The sequence below is a fragment of the Diabrotica virgifera genome, chromosome 3 (genome assembly GCF_917563875.1).
Source record: "Diabrotica virgifera virgifera chromosome 3, PGI_DIABVI_V3a".
Lineage (NCBI taxonomy): Eukaryota > Metazoa > Arthropoda > Insecta > Coleoptera > Chrysomelidae > Diabrotica > Diabrotica virgifera.
In genome coordinates, this window is record NC_065445.1 from 19,714,508 (window position 1) to 19,741,576 (window position 27,069).

At 32.4% G+C, this 27,069-nt stretch overlaps 1 protein-coding gene across 1 annotated transcript; it reads right to left on the reverse strand.

Moving 5' to 3' along the window:
- Positions 1–1,264: 1,264 nt before the first annotated feature.
- On the reverse strand, positions 1,265–23,066 carry LOC114328468 (uncharacterized). Its single transcript, XM_028277328.2, has 4 exons — positions 22,957–23,066; positions 12,453–14,100; positions 6,873–6,924; positions 1,265–1,555 (listed from the first exon to the last, which is right to left on the reverse strand). Exons 2-4 carry the CDS (start codon positions 14,098–14,100, stop codon positions 1,429–1,431), a joined length of 1,827 nt encoding a protein of 608 aa, XP_028133129.2. The 5' UTR covers positions 22,957–23,066; the 3' UTR covers positions 1,265–1,428.
- Between the last annotated feature and the right edge of the window lie 4,003 nt (positions 23,067–27,069).

Sequence of the window (27,069 nt, forward strand, 5' to 3'; positions counted from 1 at the left end):
CACCTTGGCATCATGCAAATTTTAAGTTTTTCACGTAGTTTTTGAGGGTTAAAAATGGCCGATTTCGCAATTTTTCAATTTTTAATCGCTTATATGTCAAAAACTATCATTTTTAGAGAAAAGTCACTAAATACCTTTTCTGTTTGGAATGATCCAAGAAACCTAAAAAAACATTTTTCCATGCAAAGAAATAATTTTAGGAAAAAAAAACAAAAAAAAACCGTTTAAAAAATGTTTGACCATCTTTTGGTCCTGGCAACATGCAAATTTGTTAAAAGGAGTCCTTTTTGAGTAAGATTGTGCAAAAAATCCGAATTAGAATATTTTTCCTAGCGGATGCGCAGTGGCTTTCTGGACTAATTGTCATTTTAATTAACTTAAATTGCGTATCATAACAGTCAAACTCCATATTTATTCTGTTACCTTATATGTATCATTTAATAAATTTCCTTTTATTTTTCTTTATTCTTTTCGAATAAGTGACGTCGTTACCTTGTAAAGATTTTCGCTTTCAATCTTCATGGAATTATCATAAATAATTTTATGTTATTATTAATTTAAATTTGTTTTATTCTCACTCATTTATTTAGTAGCTAATTAAATTCATTTATTTAAGTAAATTTTTTTTTGGAATTTTCACAATATAAAATAACTGTATACACATAAAATTCCCTACCTATAAGGTCTTTCTTTCAATGTCTGTCAGTTTGAAGCCAAGATGAAGACTACTTTATAGTCGCTTTATAAACATTTTTATATTCTTGTAACATCGACTTATTGTCGACATTGTTGTAGCCGAAATGGCCTAATTCATGTTTTACTAAGGTCTTTCGACCTAATTATGTAGCTAGTTCCAACTACTTTGAATCTAAAGTAAGTAGCCACATGTTTTAAACTTTCCTAATTTTCTAACAGTCAAAATTTCAACTTGGCTTTTTATACAGTGGTTTGCTTATTTTAGGTTTTCAACCTGATGATAGACTGATTGGTCCGAAAACGTTTGTTTCTTGTACTAGTGATGTACCCATTTCAATCCAATTTGGATCTTTTTAGATAAAAGTTTTTAATATAATTTTTATACCGTCTACCTACAAGTGAAGTTTTACTTCCTTAGTAAGTTTTTTATTATGGTATACAGCCAATTAGAGGAATCTTTTCCTTTTTACATTATATATGTAAAACTACAATTCAAGAGAAGATTAATATATATTGTGACGATTTGCATTTGTACTTAGCTCTCAGTTGCAAACAAATAAAATATAACTTAATAACAAAATATTTTATTAACTTTAAAATTTTTTATATGCAATAAAAAAATTCGTTGTTTACAAAGTACCTACTTTTTAGTAAAAAACCTATTATCTTCGTTATCGCTATCTTCTAAAGTAGGATCTTCCTACTGTCTCCGACGGTCTTGGATAATCTAAGTTAAACTCTATAACAGTGAATTTGAGGGTCACCATGATATCCTGTAGGACACGTGCAGACGGGACGATGTCCTCGGACATAACAATCAGCGTTCACACCACACTTGTTGGGACAAACATTTTGACACCTAAATTATAAAAATATCTTTTTAGTTGGTTGAGAAATAATTATACTAGTAATATCGTATGCCATTTTTTTGTCGGTGAGACCCTTTCGGACAGATTCCGGCGCCACTGCCACTGAAGTAGCTAGTGCCCTCCAAAGCACGGTGAACGGCTCGTATCATTTTTAGAAACGAAAATGTTGTTGGTGCCGAGATTCGAACTCGTGCACTCTGGCTTATGAAGCCAGTACTTTGTCGCTGAGCTACGGCCGTCACAATAGTTGAAAAATGTAATCCCAATATTAAACAGATATAAGTATGTTTGTGCTTGCAATAAATAAAGGACAACATATGAAAGTAAAATAAATTCATATCTTCTTTTTCGTGTAGTGATTATCCGTTTCGGACGTTGGCAATCATCATGGCAATCTTTACTCTGCACACCAAGTATTTGTGACGGCGGGTGTATTTTCCTCACCAAAATAATTTTTTACCTGCGTTTGGAAGGGTATGTTATAATCCCTTAGGTATTTTCCTCACCAAAACCGAAATGGTTTTTTCAGGTAGATTTTACTAAAAGACATTCAGGAAATTATTTATCTACTATAAAATTACAGTAGGTACCTATAATAATAATTAGTTAATTGATTATAGTATTTTATTTTTAGTCACAATTGGAATTTTGACAAAAATGGCATGTTTTAGAAAGTAATTGCGGTAAAGCTTTATTGGTATTTGAAAATTTAATTTTTTATAAAATGAAAGTTTTAAGAAGTGAAGAAGTGTTCTGGAGGTGTAATAAAACAACTTGTAGTGCGAAATTGTTTACTATTGGTGCAAATTTTACAATATCTCGAAGTAGCCTACAACCTAATCATGAACCAGATCGTCAGAAGATATATCTAAAAATTGTTTCTAACTCTTGTAAACGTAAATCCGAAGAGAATCTAACTGAAAAACCAGCAAAAATTATACGCCAAGAGCTTGCAGGTAATTTGACTCAAACAATTACTACGATTGATGTCAGTTACATAAGAAAATATATTTATATATTTATCGACGAAAAATGATGCCTGGTAAACCTCCTTCCAATATTGATGAGGTTCAAGAATTTGTGAAGAGCTGTGCTCAAAAAACAACCAAGGGGGAAAATTTTCTCTTTATAAACTGTGTCAAAAGTAAGATAATTGTATTTAGTTGTGAAACAAATATAAGACTTTTAGCCATATTGAATTTTATACAGAGAGGGTAAAAATTATGGAATAAATTAATTTTCTCTAAAATAGACGATTTTGGAAAAAAATTCCCAAACAGGTCGGTTTTTATTTTTAAATTAAAATTTTGTGGCATATATTTCATACTACTCACGTTTGGTAGCTCATTTGAAAGGTAAACTAATTCTCTATTCAATAATATAATCATTATTTATACAGGGTGACCAAAAAAATAATTTTTGAATTGAATTAATTATTGACGCAGAAAGAAGAATGTAGGTATGTACTTTATTTAACTAAAAATGCATTGTACTGCTGTCAGAGTAGCAAGTAGAAAAAAATGTTTATTTTACAAATAAACATTTCTTTTCACTTAAGTTAAATCTCAAACAACCTCTCACCTGCCTCTAGGCAATTCGAACATTTAATTTAAGCGAAAAGCATTGTTTATTTGTCAAATAAACATTTTTTTCTATTCTCTGGCAGCAATATAATGTATTTTGAGTCAAATAAATTAAATACATTCTTTTTTTTTTGTCAATTAATTTAATACAAGAATTTTTTTTTGGCCACTCTGTACAAATAAATATGTTAATGTTTATATTACTGAATAGAGAATTAAACACCCTTTCAAGTGAGCTACCACACGACCCCTATTCCCATTTAAAAAAATTATCGACTACGTGATCACGTTCAGATGGATGACGTCACTAGTATGAAATATAGGCCAAAAAATTATAATTTAAAAATAAAAATCGACCTGTTTCGACATTTTTCTCCAAAATCGTCCATTTTAGAGAAAATGAATTTATTTCGTAATGTTGCCCCTCTCGTATGTATGGTACATTACTTACTGTACCACATATTATTTGCAATTATTCACTAGTCTTGGCTTAAGTAATGGGCATTATGTATATGGGCATTATATCTTTATTAGATATACTGTTTACTGCCCAACAAAAAACAGAAACTTACAGCAATTTTTTTATTTATTAAAATCAGAAATTTTTAAAGCTCTCAAAATTGAGTTTGGGGGCATTCAAGTATTACGTAACGCAATTTTTGAAGATTTTTGACCCCGCCCTCCCCCCATGTAACGCACCGTAATGGGGCGTTCACGTATTACGTAACGCAATTTTTGAAGATTTTTGATCACCCCTCCCACCAATCAATCCTAGTAAAATTTTTGTAGATTGTGAAAAGGCTATACATAATGCAATCATTCAAATGTGTCCGAACACTGAAATACATGGTTGTAGATTTCACCTACACCAAGCTTGGTATAGAAAAATTCAGTCTCTTGATTTAACATCAGAATATACAAAATGATTCTGAAGCAGGTAAGTGGCTCTAACAGACTTTTGGCCTAACATATTATTGTATATAAAACCAGAAGACGCATCAGATTGTTTTGTGTTTGATTTAATGTCATGCAAACCAGAAAATGAAATTTTAGATAATATGTTGATTATTTAGTTGAAACTTATGTAGACGAAAATACCATATTCTCCCTATATTTGTGAGCAAAGGTAAATTCTTCTGTTATTCGTACTACGAATGCTTGCGAATCTTTTCAGTCGCATTTTAGTTCATCGTGTTATAATACGCATCCATCCATATATATCTTCTTAGAATAAATTAAAGAATTTCAGATATATATATATATATATATATATATATATATGTTAAAATTTAAAGTTTGCATATTGCTAAACCTATCAAAGATAAAGAAGTTAAACTGAAATTGAAAAATAAATGTAGAAAATTTATTAATATCAGTCTAATCAAATGAAATGGATTTTGTAAAGTGTGTCTCTTAGTATAATAGTAAATATTAAATAATAATTTATACATTTTGCTTATTATCTATATTATAAACTATTATTATAATGTAAGGAATTTAATGTCTTTTATTCGCATTTTGGATGCTTTCATAATAATCATTCTTAAATTACATCTATATTTTTATTTTATTACCTGAGTTAGTTGGTGAGGAAAATACCTACCGGATTAATAGGAACTCTTAAATTTGGTGAGGAAAATACCTGTCGGATTGTTGATACCTGTAAGATTAGTTGAAGCAGTCCATATCTTTCGCTGTTCCACATGATGTGACTGAGGTATTCGATTTTTGCTGTTTTTATTGTGGTTAACAGCCCCTTTTTTTTTGGATTCTCAACAAAACACCCTGGTTAGTAACGTGATTCGTATAACGATACTTTTTTTTTGTTTTCAGCCGACAGCTCATTACAAATGCAAATCTTCACTAAACAGCAAGTAAGTATATTAAATTGAATTCACTCAAAATAATATATTATCCTCTCCTGTCGAAATGTAGATTTGGATATTATTTTTTAAAAAGTCCACCGCGTTCAGACATAAATAACAATAAAAACCCATGGATTATATGAGGCGCTCAGAGCAACAGTGGCCTAACCCACAATCCACAATTTTACAAAAACGCTTTTATTACATTAAAGTTATCCCTTATTTAAATATTTTCAGATGCAGAGTGTAGTGAGCAACTAATTCTTGAGCCACTCTGTATATGAAGATACTCAAATAAGGTATAACTTTAATGTAATTAATCTGGTACTAACGTCAATTATTGGGACCATTCCCTAGAAATTAAACGTAGGATAGAGAAATCAATATCTGCATTTAAAAAAAAATGGCTAAGCTATTCAAACGTGATGATTTTAAATTTCCAAAAAATCAGGTTATATTACAATTACTAAAATGTTATATCTTACGTTCACTGTTGTATAAAGTGGAGCCATGGACTCTTACAGACGCTAACTTTAAGAACATTGAGGCTATCTAAATGTGGCCTTATAGCTACGAATCCTAAATATATCTTATACTAACCACCTTACTATTCAGGACGTCCTGTTAAGAATACAAAAATAAAAATAACTGTTACCCACAAAAAAAAAAGAAAGTGTGTGTACTTTGTACGCACGTAAGAAGTTATACTTCTATTATATAATTATATGATTAAAAACGAAATTAATATACTTTTTATTTATATTTTATTTAAATATTAAACTAATTTATACTTACTACTTCTCAAACATTTTTATTAAAACAGTTCCAAAAATTAAAATAATAGAAGAATAAAACACACACAAATACATTAAAAATGCCACAAATGATTTCTGAACATTAATTGTCGGAAATTTTTAACTAAATACGTATTTTCTGAAAATAAAATTATATAATAAATCTACTTACAATCATAAAATGTATAAAAAAATAAAAGTTTCTATTGGGATTCGAACCAACTTATCAGTGCGGTTGGTATTGGCCATGTATTGGGGTTCATTCGCATTAAACGCTTCGCCACGGAGACAATGTGTCATTATGTGCGAAGATCGACTAACTAAACGGATTATACTTTTGACATTTTTGAATTAAATCAATTTATTTCGATTTTGAATTGAAATGATTTAGAATTGAAAAAATACAACAAAACATAGAGTAAGAAAACAATATATTAGATGAATATTGATAGAAATTTTGATGGTAATTAAATTTTGTAAATAAAAGTATTACATACTATGTATTTTGGTAGGTTCAAATAGGTAGGTACCTATGATACATTTACAATTATTATGTACCTGTTGCTTTAAAAACTATTTAAAAGTCACTGCAATTATAATTTTTTTTGTTTCTGTCCTCACAACAATAAAACTAATATATTATACATTTGTTTACCTTCATATTGAACAATTATTTATTATTGACAGATCATTTCAACACCCAATCAGAGCCCGTATAACGACTAATACCATACTGTCGGTGTGCGCATGCGCGCAGATTAATATAAATTCACCCTCAATCTCAATCACGCCTAAAGAAGTATAACTTCAAAAACAACTTAAATCGAATATCTCGGTAACACCATGTGGAGCAGTGTAATATATGGATTGCTGCAACTAATTTCACAGAAAAAAGTAGAAGTAAAACAAGGACAGAGAAGTCGCAGGATTTTCTGACTGAAAAATCTACGTGGTTCAACACAACCAAATCTTGTATGTCACCTTGCTATGTCAGTTTGAAGCTAATTATAAATATAATAAATAAATAAATAAAATAATAAATAAATAAAATATTGCAGTACTTACTTGTTCTCAATACAAGCTTGACTATCAGGACATTGAGTATCCTCACACTGTCCTAAAAATGAAAACCGATTAATAATTTATACGAGTATTCGAGTACAAAATAAATGCAGACAAGTAAAATTATTGGCAAAATCTCGCAAAATGAATGTAAACACATAAGATTGTATTATACATAAAAATGTACTATATATTTTCCAAGTTAACATGATCCTTGTGTAATTGTACCGCTGGTGTAGGCAAGTTAGAAAATGAGCATATTAACTTGGAGGCTGTCCATTAATCACGTAGAGCTCGAAAGGGGGGGAGGGACCCATAAAAAATCACGAAACATCACAGGGGAGGGGGTCTAGTAATAATATCACGTGTATTTATTTTTTAAGGAAAATGCCCGAAACTCAACTGAAAATTGGCTTTACATGTATTTATTTTTTCTTCAAATGCACACAAAAATAGAAAGTGGCATTGGTGTGACTGATAAAAAAATCATTTCTGATTCTATTATATAAACCAACAACACATTAATTTTCTTTGGTTTCACCCAAATTTCCGTAGCGATACGGGATACTTTACATGGTAATTATTTTAAGTGCCTAAGATAAGAAAGGACTCATACGAATTCTTTTGTTTTTAATGCACCACCAGATGTTTCCACTTAGGAATACTGGTCAGGACTCTGCCGTCTTCGATATGGGCTTTTCGTCTTAACATATTGTACCTATTATACCTACTATCTGATAAATTGGTAAAGTGGTGGGAATTATTCTGTTGTTTTGGCACTGAATATCTACGAATCTATGTAAGAATCGGAGACACATTTCTTCTTGGATCTTAACAATAGAGAATTTGACATATTCAAACATATGTTTATTGTTACAAAATTATGTACAGGGTGATCAAAATATTATACTATTCTATTAACAAATTCAATATTTTAGCTCATGTATCAATACTTCAAAAGTATTGCCTATGCCCTACACCAGTTTGTGAAGCATGATCTAGCTAGAGCAATATTTATCTTTACAAATGCACCTGGTATAAGCGCGTTCAATCGCGTTGAGAGAAGAATGGCGCCTTTCAGCCGGGAATTATCTGGACTTACACTTTAGCATGATTCTTATGGAACCCACTTGGATGAACAAGGGAGAACAAAAGATCATGACCTTGAAAAAAGAACTTTCAGAAGGCTGGTGAAGTTCTCTTAGAAGTATGGAGTAATATGGTTATTGACGGCCATGGCGTCGTAGCAGAGTATGTCAAGCCAGATAACATTGTTGAAAGTTTTATTCCAGATCTGTCTTCCTAGCAGTGGTATAGCGAGCATGTGTGAGGTGAGAAAGTCAATATTTGCTTTAGGTATATATATGCGGAGTTCTATACGATTCATTCTTTCGGAACGCTTCGTTATACCTCCTTACCCGATTTTGCAGTCGTCCGGTGGCCTATATTTATAATCCAGAGCCTCAGGAGCATGATCACAAGATCCATCAGCTCCATTTCTTCTGCGACAGTCTCTCGAAATTACTCCAACGTATGAAGGCTTCGGCAAAATTGATTTATGACCTGTATTGCCCTAGCCTGCAGAAGGATCATCAGATACTTTTGAAAGGACATGTCAGCGGTGTGCACTGGACTTCTGTACAAAGAAAAAGCTAAAGCGCATGTGAATACTTGTCACAAGCAACTGAATCTGAGCAATAACACTCTATAGATGCACAACGATGTTCGTCCTTCCTGCATCCTCGCGCGACTATCGAACGGTAGATCGAGAGAAATTCTCTGCGTAGTGCGCGAAAATAATGACGCCGAGTGGCTTGATGAATCTGATGTTGATCTTCAACAAAGCACTGTGCCAACAACTGAGTTGCTAGATGCTTATCCAGTTATTGGTGTTGAAGAAAGTCTTGCTCATTAGTGATCCGAGGATACCGTACATTAAATAATGTTTATGTATAATAAAATGTTTCTCGCATTTTTTTCCTTATTTTTGTCAGTCAAAAACAACCTGCAACCTTTCTGTCTACCTCTAAACGTTATTATTGTAGTCTTTAATTTTTTATAAAAAAATTAGATGATACTAATATACCTACTATACCTCCGTGTATTTTATAGATATTAAAAAAAAAATAGATTTTTTGTAGATCCTAAAAGATACACGTGATATAGGGGAAGGGGGGTAAGTCTTAAACCTCACCATGTATCACCAATGGGGAGAGGGGTTAAAAAATGCCAAAAAAAACATCACGTGATTAATGGACGGCCCCTTGAAAAAGGATCAGTACAGGACCAATGCGAACAGTTTGTGATAATAATGTTAGAAGACCCCAAGAACTCAGAGCACAACTAACACATCCAGATGAGGAAGCTACAGCTACCTGAGAAGAGAAATTACAAACGTCTAAGACGTTTCAAACAAATATTATGAAAGAGATACGCGAGTGAATAATACAGGAAAAAATAATGGCATGGCTCGCAATAAGGGAAAAAATAAAAAAAAACAAAACCGTTACGAAGTTAAGAGATCGAAAACTGAGTATATTTATGTCATTGGGTGAAACAGAAATGGTTGGGGACAGAATTGCTTGGAGAAAAACTAGGATGATTAGGAGAATTTAAATTCCTTAGTTCCTACATAACAGAAAATGGGACACTATGGGTTGGTATGGAATGGTTTGTTGACGTTATACGAAGAAATGGAAACTATATGGACAACAAAGGGACAAAGAATAGAAAGCTGTTAGAAGTTGTGGAAGTACCATTATCAACTGAAAGACATATGGACACATCCAAACCAAAACATAAATAAATAAAGAGGAGAATAAAGAAACGCGCAAGTCGTTTCATCAAAACACGTTTTGACAAAAGGAAAAAAAATTGTTTTTCTGAAACCTAGTTATTGGAAGTAGACGAAAACATAGGCCAAATCTTAGATGAAAGGATCGTGTAGAGGATGATGAAATAGACCTGGAAAAGTCGAATTTATACTGTGGAGCAGCAATGACAGAACAGTTGACAAAATTACAAAACACAATAAAATATCGGAAGAATGAAGAACTAGCGACCTATTTCTCCTATTTAAAAAAGAAGATAAAAACAACCAGAAAACTAGAGCGGTATAAACTTGTTAAATACCATCCTAAAACTTACCTACTTACAACTAAAATTTTACAAGGACTAATGAATCAGAAGATAAGTTTGGCGGAGAAATAAAAGGGTTTTCTTACTGAAGGTTGGTGTACAGATACAATATTAGTCAAAAAGCAAATTACTGAGACATTACTAGAGTTTAACAGACCAGCATTTCTGTGTCTGATTAACTTGAAGAAAGCATCTGTCGCAGTAAGACTAAAAGATATAATCCTTCTTATAATAGAGAAGTATTCATAAAATCATACCATCCAGAAGTATTGTGGTATAATTTTTATGGGAAAAATTTAGAAAATAAATTTATATCAGAGACCACGAAATTATAGATTTTCATCGCCCTGTATATGACCAAAGTGACGAAGACTAGTGACGTTCCAGAGAGGCGAAAAAGTGCTTGTAAGGGCCTTAAGAGTGTCAAATCTCACTAGCGATATTTGTGCGAAGTTAATACCTGTTTTCGAGGGTCCTTACATAGTGGATAACGAAAATGGGGTAAATAGCTATGTTTCAGGCATGTTGATTCGGAAAAGATCAGAGGAATTTATACTATTCACGATGTGTACAAGTATCATGAGTAAAGGAAGGACACATAATAAATAGTTAAGGTAGGGAATAGGAAATAAATTAGGAAAAAGAAATGGGTATACCGGAAAATTGTTTTGCCTCGAGAAAATCAGTTGCAGATGCAAAGAATTTTATCGAATTCACATGCGGGGATTTATTGTATAATTTTTTGTGAAAATTTTAGAAAATTAATTTATATCAGAGACAGATCTTCATCGACCTGTACATGACCAAAAATTGTGATAGGATAATTTAGTTAGTTATCAGTGTTTTCGCAGAAAGTGAAATCGTTAAGAAGGTGGTGTTCTTAATGGGTTTTTGAACGGACTTAAAACAATGGTGCGGTCAGATTAGACAATACAGTTTTTTTTCGCTTTGCAATGGGCAATAAGATATTTTATAAAAAATTCGAAGAAGGTTAAGCGGTAAACAAATTTATTGAGTTTAAAATGCAAGGCTTTTTGTTTAGGATTTTGAAACAACGAAAGTAATTTGATGTTTCCCGGAATTTAACGAATTGGAAAGTTGTATACAAATTAAATTGGTTCTTAAGAAATGATAATATGGGTGTAGTGGGTAGAAAGGATGTTTTGTGATTGGTGGAATATTATGGATGGAAGGGATGGGAGCTTTGAGTCTGATTTTGACGAGAGAAAAAATAGGCACTGTGTAATGAATATCTGGAGACTGCAGTCCAGTTTTTGAAAAGTGAGAAGTCAGTGTAAAGTGGTGAAATTGGCCATTGCGAGCAGAATTAAGTTGAAACGAAATCGTTGACCGGTTTGAGAAGATAATTTTCCTGTGTCCGAGGAAGATTCCTGTTTTTGTCTAGAACGAGTAGCCGATTGGTATCTATTTGCACAAGATATCGAGCAGAGAGAAAACTGAGTCGAGAATTTGAGCGAGTCCTGTTTGTTTGTTTGTGAAGCAGTTTGGACGAGAGGGACCTTTCTCAACATCTTAAGAGTACGTGTGGGAGAATCGAGGACGACGCAATCCGGGAAAAGAAGTAGAAAAGAAACAAAAAGGTTAGTCAAATCATTTGTAAAACGGAGAGAGTTGGTTATATCCACACCATATTTGCTTAATTTTTGTATTGAACAGTTCTGTAACATAATTAGTCATTCCTAATTTTAAATAAGAAATAAGTAAAAAAATCAAAAATGAATAACCATTTTCAGAACCAGAGAAGGTTCCCATTGTTTTCATTCTGGTGGGATATGTTATATGCCATTAGAGTGAAAACTTAGTCCTTAGTCTTAAGAAATAAGTAATCAATTCAGTAAATCAAGTAAATCAATCAAGTAAATCAAACGTATAATAGAGATTAATGGCATCATTATTGAACAACTAATGGAAATAAAATAGCTTGGAACTACACTGTCCAGCTATTGTGACCTGGAGAAAGCAGTGAAAAATCAAGTACCAAAATTAAATAGCTTTAGTAACACTATACGGCGAAACCGACATATTAACATCAGAAACAACCAGACCCGACACAGCAACCATAAAAAGTCTACTGGAAGCGGTATAGATGAGAGAACTGAGAAGAATTACAGGAAATACGCTGAGAGATCCAAACAGAAGTGAGGGCATTAGAAGAAAATGTAAAGTACAGCACATAAAACGAATGGACACTATATAGAAAATAGATATATAATGGAATAACCATAAGAATGGGGGAGACCCATGTGGTCAAAATAACAAGAGATTAATCACCAATTGACAAAAGAAGTATCGGACGACTGCTCAAAAGATGAAGCGATAACCTTTCACAGAGGTGTCAATCTGCCAGTGAACAAGAAGAATTGCTTATAAAGAGAAAGAAGAAAAAGAAGACCTTCACCAACAACATTAGTGATGATTTCAAACCTTTATAACTGTCTCCAGATCGTAGTGTCGTTACTGCATTAGTGGCAGAGCTGTATGGATGGTCAGCGTAAGAGTTTCCGTAGTAGGTCTGGTACCAATCACCTCTATAGCTGTCTGCAGATTGTAATGAATTTCTTCCAGATGATTCTGTAGCTCTTCCATATTGGTCGGTTACATAAACGCCATTGTTACTGGCCGATCTGTAGGAATGGACAGCGTGAGGGTTTCTGTAGTCAGTTTGGTACCAAGAGCCTGTATTACTGTCTCCAGATTGTACTGAATTTCTTCCAGATGATTGTATGGCTCTTCCATATTGGTCGGTTACATAAACGCCATTGTTACTGGCCGATCTGTAGGAATTGTCAGCGTGAGGGTTTCTGTAATAAGTTTGGTAAGAATAGCCTCTATTACTGTCTCCAGTTTGTACTGATGTGCTTCCAGATGATTGTATAGTTCTTCCATATTGGTCGGTTACATAAACGCCATTGTTACTTGCAGGTCTGTAGGCATGGTCAGCATAAGGGTTTCTGTAGTCGGATTGGTGCGAATAAACTCTATTACTGTCTCCAGATTGTACTGATGTGCTTCCAGATTGTAGTGTAGTTCTTCCATATTGGTCGGTTACATAAACGCCATTGTTACTTGCAGATCTGTAGGCATGGTCAGCATAAGGGTTTCTGTAGTCGGATTGGTACGAATAAACTCTATTGCTGTCTCCAGATTGTACTGCAGTTCTTTCAGGTTGTAGTGTAGTTCTTCCATATTGGTCGGTTACATAAACGCCATTGTTACTGGCCGATCTGTAGAGATGGTCAGCATAAGGGTTTCTATAGTAGGATTGCTTCGAATAACCTCTATTACTGTCTGCAGATTGTACTGCAGTTCTTTCAGATTGTAGTGTAGTTCTTCCATATTGGTCGGTTACATAAACGCCATTGTTACTGGCAGATCTGTAGACATGGTCAGCATAAGGGTTTCTGTAGTAGGATTGCTCGGAATAACCTCTATTACTATTTTCAGATTGTACTGCAGTTCTTCCAGATTGTAGTGTAGTTCTTCCATATTGGTCGGTTATATAAACGTCATTATTACTGGCAGATCGGTAGGCATGGTCAGCGTAACGGTTTCCGTAGTAGGATTGATACGAATAACCAGGTCTTCCAGATGATAGTGTAGTTCTGCCATATTGATCGGTTACATAAACGTCATTATTACTGGCAGATCTGTAGGACTGGCCAACGGAAGGGTTTGTGTAGTAGGATTGATATCTATAGCCTCTATTGCTGTCTCCAGATTGAACTGCACTTCTTCCAGATTGTAGTGTAGTCCTTCCATATTGGTCGGTTACATAAACATCATTAGTACTGGCAGATCTGTGCGACTGACCAGCGGATGGGTTTGCTTTGTAGGTTTGGTACGAATAACCTCTAGCATATCCAGATCGTAGTACGGAAGTTAGTCCATACACGTCAGTTGTATAAATGTTACCATTAGTTGCATATCTGTAGGGATAGTCAGTATAAGGGTTTCCATAGTTGGTTTGGTAACCTTCTGGCACCAATTCATTGTTATAGGAAGGCTCAACTAGTATGACTAAATAACAATGTAGAACGAGAAGAACGCGGAAGAAATTCTGGATATTTCTCATCTGAAACATAAAAATACAATAATAAGTCCTATGAGCAAATATATAATTCTTTATATTATATCTAATGTATAACACAGATCATGGATGGAAAAACTTTTGTACTTAAAACACCCTATTTTTCATCTATGTGGCCAGCCATTCGCTTGCTGGCATCAGTCTATCTGGCTTGAGGTCTGCCTCTACTTATATTCTCAATAATTTGCTTCATCCAACAGTTGTCGACAATTCTTCCTATGTGTCCTACCCAGTTCCATTTTAACATCGCAATCTTTTGGATCACATCTGTTACTTTTTACCGTCTTCTTATTTCCACCTTGTCTTTGGAAACAGAATCCATTCCGAATTAAAATGCATCTTTATTCCCGTGGTAGTTATTATTCCCATGCGATTCTCATATTGGTTGGTCTATAAATAGAATACATACACCTTGACATTTGGTAATATTCAATGGATTTTGTGAAACTACTGAAACATATCGATTTTTATTCCAAATATGTCATCATTTATAATAGTTCAATACTTTTATAAGAGTTTCAGGAGAAATTAGTGTTATCTCTTCTGTCTTTTAGTTATTGGATAGTCTGTGACTTTTGCTTTTTAAACAACCGCATAAAAATATTCTAGAGATGTCAAATCCGGGGATCTTGCTGGCTATCCAATAACTCCTATTCTTGCCAATCCAACGATTTGGAAATGTTTTGTCGAGAAACGAATGCCTCGAATATAATGACGAGTTGCTTCATCTTTCTGAACCCGTCTTTTAAGTATACTCCTCCTGGTTTACAAACAGGTTATAGTATTGTTTGGAAGCTGATTGCTTGTGGCATTTTAACATTTTTTAATATCTTTATTACTTATACATTTAATATTTTTATTTTGACAATAAATAAAATCAACTGGTAGTATTAACATTTTTACATAATACTTTTATAATATATATTTGCATTTAATTAGTTTGGCACAGATTAACATCTTATAAAGGTCGTGAAATAAAATATGATTCACTCTTTAAATCAATAAATAAAAGAAGACAGATAGGGAAAAGATAATCTTTGCTTTAATGAAATATTTAATGTTGCTGTTTTTGATAAAATTTGCATATCACACATCCCGTTCTAAACCATAACAAATTAAAATATGGAAAATTTAAAGGAGAGCGAAAACCAAATGTTTGATTTAATTATTTCCAATTAAATATTTTTAGTAGGTAGTATATACAGAGTGGGCCAAATAAAAGGAGCCACCCCGATATTTGGCAGTATTTATTGGATTTTAAGAAAATAAAAAAACAGGTAAATTTTTGATCTAAGGGGGACACATTTTTACGGTACAAACATCTGTCATTTGTCAACTCCCTCCCTTCCACTTCCCCCACCCCTTATTTTTAAATAGGGAATAGGGGTCGTGTGCTAGCTCATTTGAAAGGTTATTGAATTCTCTATTCAGTAATATCAACATTGACATAAAAATCTGTACAGGGTGTCCAAGAAAAATTATTTTAAATTAAATTAATTGACACAAAAAGAAGAATGTATGTAATTTATTTAACTCAGAATACATTCTACTGTTGTTAAAGTTAGAAAAAAATGTTTATTTGATAAATAAACACTGTTTGTTGCTTAAATTCAATATTCAACCTACCAAGAGGCAGATGGGTGGAAGCTTGAACATTAAAATTAAGCAAAAAGCAGTGTCTATTTATCAAAAAACATTTTTTTCTGTTTTCTGTCAGCAGTAGAATGTGTTCTGAGTTAAATAAATTACATACATTCTTCTTTTTGTGTCAATTAATTTAATTCAAAATAATTTTTCTTGGACACCCTGTATACATATTTAAGTCAATGTTGATATTACTGAATAGAGAATTGAATAACCTTTCAAATGAGCTAGCACACGACCCCTATTCCCTATTTAAAAATAAGGGGTGGGGGAAGGGGAAGGGAGGAAGTTGACAAATGACAGATGTTTGTATCGTAAAAATGTGTCCCCCTTAGATCAACAATTGACCTGTTTTTTTATTTTCTTAAAATCTAATAAATAATGCCAAATATAGGGGTGGCTCCTTTTATTTGGCCCACTCTGTATACCTGACTTTTGTATCCATATGTTACCTGTTACAATTTGGCTAGAGTACCTGTATTTGGACGACACCCGATTTGGGCGTCGAAACGTTAATAAAATTATTTTTTCAATTTAATTTTGGCTTATTTCCCATCTAAATAGTTCATTATGTTCCTAGTAATCCATGGAATAATATACATCGTTAATTGATTTATTAATGAAACGTGTTTTTTACACGTTTCTTCTATGTGTGGAATTTTATTAAGCGAGGTCATCCTTAAAACAAATTTGTTTTAATGTCAAAGATACGCCACAGACAAAGTTATTGCCACTGCAACTATTTATTTAAAACTAAGTTTACATCCAAGTTTGCTTATTTTTGGAAATATATATAATCTATTCAGAAATTAATAATATTCGCAACTCATAAATATTGGCAATATCATTAATACTTTAAAACGTATAATATATGTCTTACTTGCCAATAAGAATGATCGATAAAATTAGTAAACTAGGTATTAGAAGAATTTTTTACCAAGCAACACAAACAAAATTGGTTTAATTTATTAATGTTTTGTATTTTGAGAACGATTTCCGAAGTGGAGATCGAAACGTCAAATGAACTTAATTTTAAAGAAAATTGCAGTTTATTCCCGACAAGAATGTTAAATTGTATTATCATACCACAAGAAAATAGCTTCAGAACAATATTCAGAAATTGTTCCCCTACTACCAGAATGTTTTGATTCGGTCAGAGGTAAAATTTCTTTTATGTATCCAAATATAGATTCTACATTATGGATAATATGTCTTTAATATTCAAAAAGTCAAAAATCGGATTTTAAATGGCACCAATGACGTCGACAAATTACATGTTTTGTGACTAGGTAATTTTTTTTAATACAAGGTTGGCTCCACAATAGATGTCTGACATATTATGTTATAGTTCAGGATGTAACCGTATTGAATATATTTTCATCAGGGAGTGACAATAGATTAATTAAAGCAAAAACCACTTTTAACATTGGATCCGAAAGAACAAAAATGATCCTCAAAGAGTATAGTGGAAGATGAATGTTCCCAGAAGATTTTACATTTTATGAAGAAAACGTTAAGACTAGTTTGGCTACACATTACTTAGATAATATCAGCATCAATGATATGAACAATAATATTCTTCTAACATGAAAGAAGCCGAAGAGAAATAGTGTTCTGGTGCTGAAAACAAAAACAAAAAATTAAGCCACAGCAGTACAACAAAATATCTTCTAGACTAGAGAAAGGACTAGTCTGGCTATTGTACACATTACTTACAGAATATCAGCATCAATGAAATGAAAAATAATATTATTCAAACATTAAAATAACTTGAGCAGAAATACTATCCTCGTACTGAAAACAAAAAAAAAATTAAGCCATAGCACAAAACATCTTCTGGAGGAAAGAAGAACACTAAGAGAAAATAAAGATCATAACAAAAGTAAATTAAAAATCTTGAATAAGAAAATGAAAAATGAGGTTAGAAAGGATATGAGACGATAAAATACGGCCGAAATAACTAGAACAATAGGCGGAAACAAAAGCTTTAAAGTACTCAGACAGAACATGTTAATTTGAAGAAAAAATGATCTAGAAATGATGAGGATTAAGATCAAATTGTAAACACTATACAGGGTGATTGATTAGTAGGTTAAAGCTCACTAGCTCCGCTATAGTAATAGATAGCAATAAAAGTTAATAACAAAAATTTTAGCCACCTTTGAGCTTCATATTACAAAATTAGTTAGAATGTTACAGGGTGTTCGATAACACAGTGGCAGACCTAATTTATGTTTTTTTAAATGGAACACCCTATATTTTATTTTATATTTAAAATCCTGTTAACTTATCCATCACAAAAATATAAAGGTTTGTAATGTTATACAGGGTATTTACAAGGTTATAACCAATTTTGTATGAAAATCGTAACAAATTCAACTCCCTGTATAAATAAAAATAAGCACAACAGCAATGGTTTATTAATGCCATATTTTTTTATTTATTGTCAAAATTTTTAAGAATTATTGATATTGCTAATTTTCTTTATATCAAATACAGGGTGAGCGGGTGAGTCAAAACGCAAGTAAATTATTTTCTCAGTAATGTTAAATGGAACACCCTGTATTTTATATCATTATTAAAAAGTAACATTAACGTACTTTAATTTTTATATAACATTCCCTATGCCCAAATTTATTAGTTTTCGAGATATTTTCATTTTTCAGAGCAAATTATTTTAGAAGTTTAAATTTATCTAAATTTTAAGTAAGTCATGACTGAATTGACAATAATTGAAGGTTACCGATTATCAATCCGGTAATCAATGTAACACTGTAGTAAATAAAGAAATAAAAATAATTTATTAGTAATACATTTTACAAACAAGACACAACTACTACATGCAACATTTTTGAAACAATTAAAAACTATATTTTTATGTAAATGCAACGAACAAACAAAGAAAATTAGTAATAAATTTTACAAAAAAACACACAAACACAAAATGCAATATTTTGTGAAGACAGTTAAACACTACTTTTGTAGGTAAATATAACAATGTAACAAATAAAGAACGAAACATAATTTATCAGTTATACATTTTGCAAAAAAACATGTTTGAAAAAATTAAAAGCTACTTTTAATAAAATATTTTTAATATTTAATTACATAAGGTGTTCAAAATTATCTCCTAACACATTTATGTACGCCTAAAAACGATCATTGAGTGAGCTACTTACCCTACGGAGAATTTGTAAATTAACACATTGTATTCACTTTGTATTCACACACTTTGTATTCTATTTTTCATCTCATCTCTTGTTGTTGGAGGTATTTTATAAACTTCATTATTAACGTAACCCCAAAAAAGTCAGTCCAGTTTTTCCAATTCTGATGATTTGGGTGCCCACGCTACTGGTCCATTGAAAAATAAAAATATCTCGAAAACTAATAAATTTAGACATAGGGAATGTTATCTAAAAATTAAAGTACGGTAATGGTACTTTTCAATATTGATATAAAATACAGGGTGTTCTATTTAAAATTACTGAGAAAATAATGTACTTGCGTTTTGACTCACCCTGTATTTGATATGAAGAAAATTAGCAATATCGACCATTCTTTAAAATTTTGACAAAACGTAAAAAATATGACATTAATAAACCATTGTTGTTTTGCTTATTTTTATTTATACAGGGAGTTGAATTTGTTACAATTTTCATATAAAATTGGTTAAAACTTTGTAAATATCCTGTACAACATAACAAACTTTTATATTTTTGTGATGGAGAAGTTAACAGGATTTCAAATTTAAAATAAAATATAGGGTGTTCCATTTAAAAAAACATAAGTTTGGTCTGCCACTGTGTTATCGAACACCCTGTAACATTCTAACTAATTTTGTAATGTGAAGCTTAAAGGTGGCTAAAATTTTTGATATTAACTTTTATTGCTATCTATTACTGTAGCGGAGCTATTGAGCTTTACCCTACTAATCAATCACCCTGTATAGAGTTTTTGTACGAACTATACAAAGTACAGGCAATATATCGGCAGTAGATCATTACCTAAGATAATTAATTAGGGATCTAAAATTTTACAGGACATAACACCCAATTAATTCGAAGGTCAGTGCAAGGAATGAAAAACAATAAGTCCCCCGGATGCGATGAAATAGTGTCAGATACCTTGAAAGTGGCTTGAAGATTATGGCAGATCCTTGAAAACCTATTCACTAAATATCTTTCACTCAGAAATTATCCTACTACATAAAAAGGCAATGCTACCTACCTAAAAAATTAAAGGTCCAAAAGTCTACTTTCCCATATTTATAAACTATTTACAAAAATAATTACGAAACGATTAGAAAATAACTTGGAATTTTATCAGCCCAGAGAACAGGCTGGTTTTAGAGGAACAAACGATCACTTGTTGATAATAAAAAATATTATAGAAAAATGTACTGAATATAATAAACCACTAGCTTTCATCTTTCTGGATTACGAAAAGGCATTTGACAGCATAAATAAACAAAAAATATTGGAAGCCTTGACAGAATGCCGAATTGATTACCGGTATATCAATATTAGTACATTATTTCACGGTTTTTGCTGTAAATTTTAAAGAACCGCTTGAATTGACATGAAATTTGGCATATGCATAGTTAACATCTCAAAGAAAAAAAGTGATATGATGCCGATGTGTCCTTTTGTCCTGGGGGTGAGTTTCAACCCATCTCGGAGTGAAAAAATATATGTCCAAGATAAGTCCCGAAATGGATAAACTGACTAATTTTAAGCAACTTTGGTTCCATAGAGTTTTTTCACCAAATCAATACCTTTCGAGTTATTTGCAAGTGAATATATTCATTTTTTAACAAAATAACTACGTTTTTAGGCGGTTTTTCGCAAATAACTCAAAACGTAAGCATTTTGTCGAAAAAAATATTCTTAGCAAAACTATAGCCTATCAAAAAGTGAAAAAAAAAACGGTGTGTATATTAGGTCTCTATACTTAGTAAAAGCAGAGTTAAAGCTAATGAAAAATAGGTTCATATTCGGAAAATTCCAAATAGAATAATTAAATGTGAAATATCCAAATAATGAAGCATTCTTGGGGAAAACACATTACAACTTTTTTAAAGTAATTAAAATAGCTTTATTTCCGTTTTTATAAAAAAAATTTCTAGCATCAAATGTAAGCAAGTTACGCTCAAAATAAAGTTGGTCCTTTTTTTTGGCAAAAAAAATCAGGAAGATCATTGCCCAATTAGCAACTTAAATGAAATTAATCGTTACCGCTTCACACGTTACTTTACTTATGTTGTGTTTATATGATCTGTAAGTTTCATCAATTTAAACTGTTTATTTTTGAGAAAATTTGGTTTTAAATTAAAATTATTAAAAAATTTAATTTTGAAAAAATTTTTTTTTTCAAAATAACTTAAAAATTGTTAGAGATAGCAAAAATTTTAAACCATAAACAAAGTCGCTTTACTTTTCTGAATATTTTGTATTTTTTTTTGTTTTTCTGTAAGACAAAAATTGGTTAAGATTCGGTGTTTTTAAATTTGCATACACTGCATACACTCGTGATAAGTGACTCGTTTAAGCCCTTTTAACTGCAGGTCTTTCAAAAATAAGGACTTTAAACCGATGAAATTTACAGATCATATTATCAATACGTACGCGAGTAAAAAACTTTCAAAGTGGTAACAATTAAGTTCATTTGAAATGCTAATTAGGGGGTGATTTTCCCGAGTTCTTACCAAAAAAAGGGACCAACTTTATTTTGAGCGTAACTTGTTTACTCTTGATGCTGCAACATTAAAAAAAAACAAAAATAGACATTTTTTTAAACACTTTAAAAAAGTTGAAATGAATTTTCCCCAAAAAAGTGCTTCGTTTTTTGGTTATGGCACGTTAAAATATTGTATTTGGAATTTGACGAATATGAACCTCTTTTTCATTATCTATAACTCTGCTCCTACTAGGTATAGTGACCTAATATATACACCATGTTTTTCACCTTTTTATGTGCTATATTTTTGATAAGAATTTTTTTCTCGACCAAATACTTATTTTTTGAGTTATTTGCGAAAAACCGTCTGAAAACGTGCTTATTTTGTAGAAAAATTAACATATTCACTCGCAAATAACTCAAAAAGTATTATTTTGGTGAAAAACTTTATTAAACAAAAGTTGCTTAGAATTAGTCATTTTATCCGTTTCCGGACTTATTTCGAACATATATTTTTCACCCCCAAAAGAAGGTGAAACACACCCCTAGGGCAAAAGCACACATCGGCACAATATCACCTTTTTTCTTTGACTTGTTTGCTATGTATGCCAATTTTCATGTCAATCCAAGCGGTTCTTTAAAATTTAGAGGTTTTGCAATATTTTACCGTTAAAGAACGTACTATATGTAGGTATAATTTCTGGTTTTCTGACTTTAAGTTTAACGTTAAAGTCAGAAATTCCCGATACCGCATACCGCACCGAAAATCGATAGAACACCGAAGCTCACCTCGATATTTGGCAGTTATTTATTAGATTTTAAGGAAATGAGGAAAGAGGTCGATTTTTTTTCTAAGGGGGACACATTTTTACGATACATACAATTGTCATTTGTCAACCCCCCCACGTCCACTTCCCCAACCTCTTATTTTTAAAGAGAAAATAAACCATGTGCGGCACATCATTAAAAAGGCTATTACACGGAGTATTTAGCCGTAAGGATTGTCCACGATTTTTTTTCAATATTTGCACCGTCTTTGCAAAAGAAGTCTTAATTCATTTGAGGTACAACACCTCTTAAAAATGAAATGTAACGCCTATGGTTTGCTAATAGTATGTCATTTTTTCTGTCATTGACACCATTTTGAACATCTAGTTAATTAATTCGATATTCATTTAAATAAATTGTTTAATGTATAGTAAATAACTTCTAATTTATTTAATTTTAATTCCATTACAAAATTAATTGTGACAGAAAAAATGACATAATATGTCATGATAACATAATTAGCATATTTTGGATAATATTATAACAACACATATATTTATCTGTATTATATTTATATTTATCACAACGGGAAAATGTCCTTAAATTCAACAGCAAAAAGGATAAATCTTATAAAAATATTAAAGTCTTAGATATCATGACAAGTCAACTCTATTGCAAAATTCAAGGTTTCGGTCAAGTTTGCGACTGATAATCAAGTGGCCATTATGATAATTATTACCAATTAATTACCTTAAATTTATAGGCAGTTGACTTTATCACAGGAAAACTAAACACTAACTGATTCTCTTGATTTGTTTATTCAATATTATTCAATATTACGATATATTCCCCACCTAGCGCGCGCTTGTTTTTATTTTAAACTCAATAGTTTTTTTGAAAAAAGGTGTGGGTGGGATTAGTGACGCAAAACACTTAACTCCAGTCTATTTGGGAAAAAATTATCGTTTTCACATACATATCTTATATAGGTTTTTAAAGGTTCGAAAATGTGGTATAACCTGAATTCCATGAATATGAACAGCTAATTTTGTTTTGTTTTTTTTTTAATCATCATAAAGAGTGAAAAATTCAATTTTTGAGTGTATGAGGAAGTGCCCAGCTAAATTATGATATCCATGCTGGATGGATGCCCATCGCCTTTCCGTTCTTTCATCTTCAACCAAAGCTAGTATAGATGTCGCTAGCAATTCCATGTTTGTAAATTTCACTTTTTAAGCTCACTCAAATTTAAGAAAACCCAAAAATGTTGTTTTCGTAGTGTTTAATAAGCTTCCTGTTCGTCCCATTCTCTCGTTTATTTCCATGTTTGCCGTTTGATTCAATTATTACTCCTAGGTATTTAAAATATTCCACTTGCTCTAGTCGTTTCCCGTCTAATTCTATTGCGTATGTCTTCATAGTATTTGAAATTATCACTGTTTTTGTTTTCTCCGTATTAATTTTTATATTTATGTTTGATAGTTCTTCTTCTAGGATTTCAAAATGTTCTGTAAGTATTTATTCTGTTTTCTGCTATCAATATAGTTGAGTCTGCTTCATTTGCCATCATCCTAGTGTTAGTTTTCTCATTTTTCTTTGGCTTTCTTTATTGCTTCATTCAGTACCACTGAGAATAGCAGTGGACTCAACACGCATCCCTGTTTGACGACTTGGCTTTTAGTAAATTCTTTGAGTTACTCGTTATTGGTTCTTACTGTATTTGTATTATTTTTGTACATATCCTTAATTACTTCTATTATGTGCCTGTCGACTCCTCTTTCTTTTATTGTCTTTCCTACGCCCTTTCTTCGGATTCTGCGAAACGCTTTTTCAAGCTGTAAGCGACCCGTCCTAGCATAAATCCCAACCCCGTACGAAGCCCGGTTGTTTCACGGCCCGTGTCGTTCACGTCCAATCCTAACATAAATCAGCCTTTAACCAGGTATTGCAATTTTACTCAGAATGTGGGAATCAGTTTATTCATTGATCTTGAGAAAGCATATATGATAGAGTTCCTCGAGAGATTCTGTGGTGGGCACTCAATAAGAAAGGAGTCCCTGGTGAATATGTAAAGATTGTGAGGGATATGTATGAGGGAGTAACGACTGGTGTTTGGACAGGTGTGGGAGAGACTGATAAATTTCATGTGAAAGTAGGATTGCACCAAGGCTCTGTGCTTAGTCTGTATTTATTCTCATTAGTTTTGGACCAGATAACAGCGAAACCACAGGGTAACATTCCATGGAGCTTAATGTATGCTGATGATGTCGTGTTAGTAGGAAATAGTGAAAGAGACTTGGAACAAAAACTGGAACAGTGGAGACAAGCTCTGGAGGAAAAAGGTTTAAAATTTAGTAGGACAAAAACAGAGTATTTGGAATGTTCATTTAAAGATGGAGCTACTACAAATAAAATGGTATCTTTGGATGGTGAAATGATTGTGAAAAGCGATAGTTTTAAGTACCTAGGATCGGTATTACAAAGTAATGGAGAAATAGATGGAGATGCATGCAGTAGAATTAGGGCTGGATGGATGAAGTGGAACGAAGCGAGTGGTGTGTTGTGTGACAGAAAAATTCCAATGAAGCTGAAGGGAAAATTCTATAAAACAGCCATAAGGCCGGCTATGATGCACGGAACTGAATGTTGGGCAGTGAAAAAGAAAAAGGAACAACGAATGCATGTGGCGGAAATGAGAATGCTTAGATGGATGAGTGGAGTGACAAAGAAGGATAAAATTAGAAATGAGTATATTGGGGGAAGTCTAGGTGTGGCACCAATTGATGCCAAAATGAGAGAGCATAGGTTAGGATGGTTTGGTCATGTTCAACGTCGAGACGTTAATCACCCAATACGAAGAAGTGCAGATTCCTGGAAGGAGTAGGAGAGGAAGACCAAAGAAGACCTGGGGGGAGACGATAAGGCAGGACATGTTGGTAAAGGGGATTAACATTGATATGACCCAAGATAGAATTGTGAGGAGAAATGCAATTAGGGAAGCTGACCCCGCATAGGGATAAAGCAAAGAGAATGATGTGGGAATCAGTTTATTCTTAATAACTGCCCACCCCCACTCCAGCTAAAGCTACTTCTACAATCCTTATTTTTCTTCTTCTCCTTCTTCTTCTTCTTCTTTATGGCATGATCGGTCATGCTAGTAGACTACTGCCTGTTCATTGCCATCAAGTCTTCTCCGGACGATGAGGTCCAGTATTCTCGCCATCGTTTTGGTGGTCTACACTGTTGTCTTTTACCTACTGGGTTATTCGTTTTTACGCTTTTAACGAGTCTGCTGTCCTGCATTTTCTTTATATATAGGGTGTTCCAGACTAATTTAGCCACGCTATATCTCTTAAACGAATAAAGATTTTCGAATGGATCAAAAAGTGATATATTCTACTTGTAATACAGTTTAATATGGCGTAAAAAAATCATCCCCCAAGTATTCGTCCCTTAGTTACGACCCCTAACTTTAATTTTTTTAATAGCACCCTGTATATTTTCTTATAATTTTCGATGTGGTCTTTTATCGTCTATTCAACACATTTTTTTAAAATAAAATCGGTTCGTAAATAACCAAGAAACTATCAGTTTATTTTTGTTAATTGTGTTCCCAGACTAATTTATCCAGGCTATATTTCTTAAACGAATATAAATTTTCGAATGGGACAAAAACTGATCTATTACATTTGTAATACACTTTCATTTGGCGTAGAAAAAATTCATCCCCTAAATATTCATCCCTAACTTACAGGGTGCTATTAAAAAAAATAAAGTTATGGGTTGTAACTAAGGGATGAATATTTAGGGGATAATTTTTTTCTACGCCATATTAAAGTGTATTACAAATGTAATAGATTAATTTTTGGTCCCATTCGAAAATATCTATTCGTTTAAGAAATATAGCCTGGATAAATTAGTCTGGGACACATATTTAACAAAACTAAACTGATATTTTCTTGGTTATTTACAAACCGATTTTATTTTTAAAAAATGTGTTGAATAGAAGATAGAAGACCACATCCAAAACTATAAAAAAATATAAATGGTGCTATTAAAAAAATTAAAGTTAGGAGTTGTAACTAAGGGATGAATATTTAGGGGATGATTTTTTTCTACGTCATATTAAAGTGTATTACAAGTAGAATAGACCACTTTTGTCCCATTCGAAAATATCTATTCGTTTAAGAGATATAGCTTGGCTAAATTAGTCTGGGACACCCTGTAGTTGTTCAAATATATTTGTCTCTGTGTGGCCCACCTTTCTATGTCCTGTATTCCTCAGTTTTGTCTGATGGCTTCACACTTTTTTTCTGTCATGTAGAGTTTTGCTTTGTATATTTCTTAGGGTTCTCATTTCAACTGTTTTCAATATTTGTGACGTTCTGTTTGTATCTGGTCTGGTTTCTGCCGCATTGTTTTAATATTTTGACTTTGCTTTTAGTATTTAGAAATTTGTTCTTGCATACGATTTATTTCAGGCTGCTTTCACTGTTTGTTCTCTGGCCTCCTTAGATAAATTTCCATAGCTTGTTATTTCCATTCCAAGGTATTTAAAGTGATTCACCTATTCCACAGTTTTGGAGTCAATTTCGAATTTGCATCTTACCGGTTCCTTAGAAATTACTAGGCACTTAGTCTTCTCTGTGTTGATGAGCATATTTAGTTCTTTAGGTTTAGTATTAAATGCATGCAGTAGCATTGGGAGATTGTCCTCAGAATCGGCAATAAGAACAGCATCGTCAGCGTAGCTCTCTCTCTCTCCTGTCGTTTCCCCATTACTGAGGATCGTGATTTCTTCCAATATTCCTAACAATGTATCTCCATTGGTCTCTATCTTCAGCTGCTCTAAGAGCTTCGCAG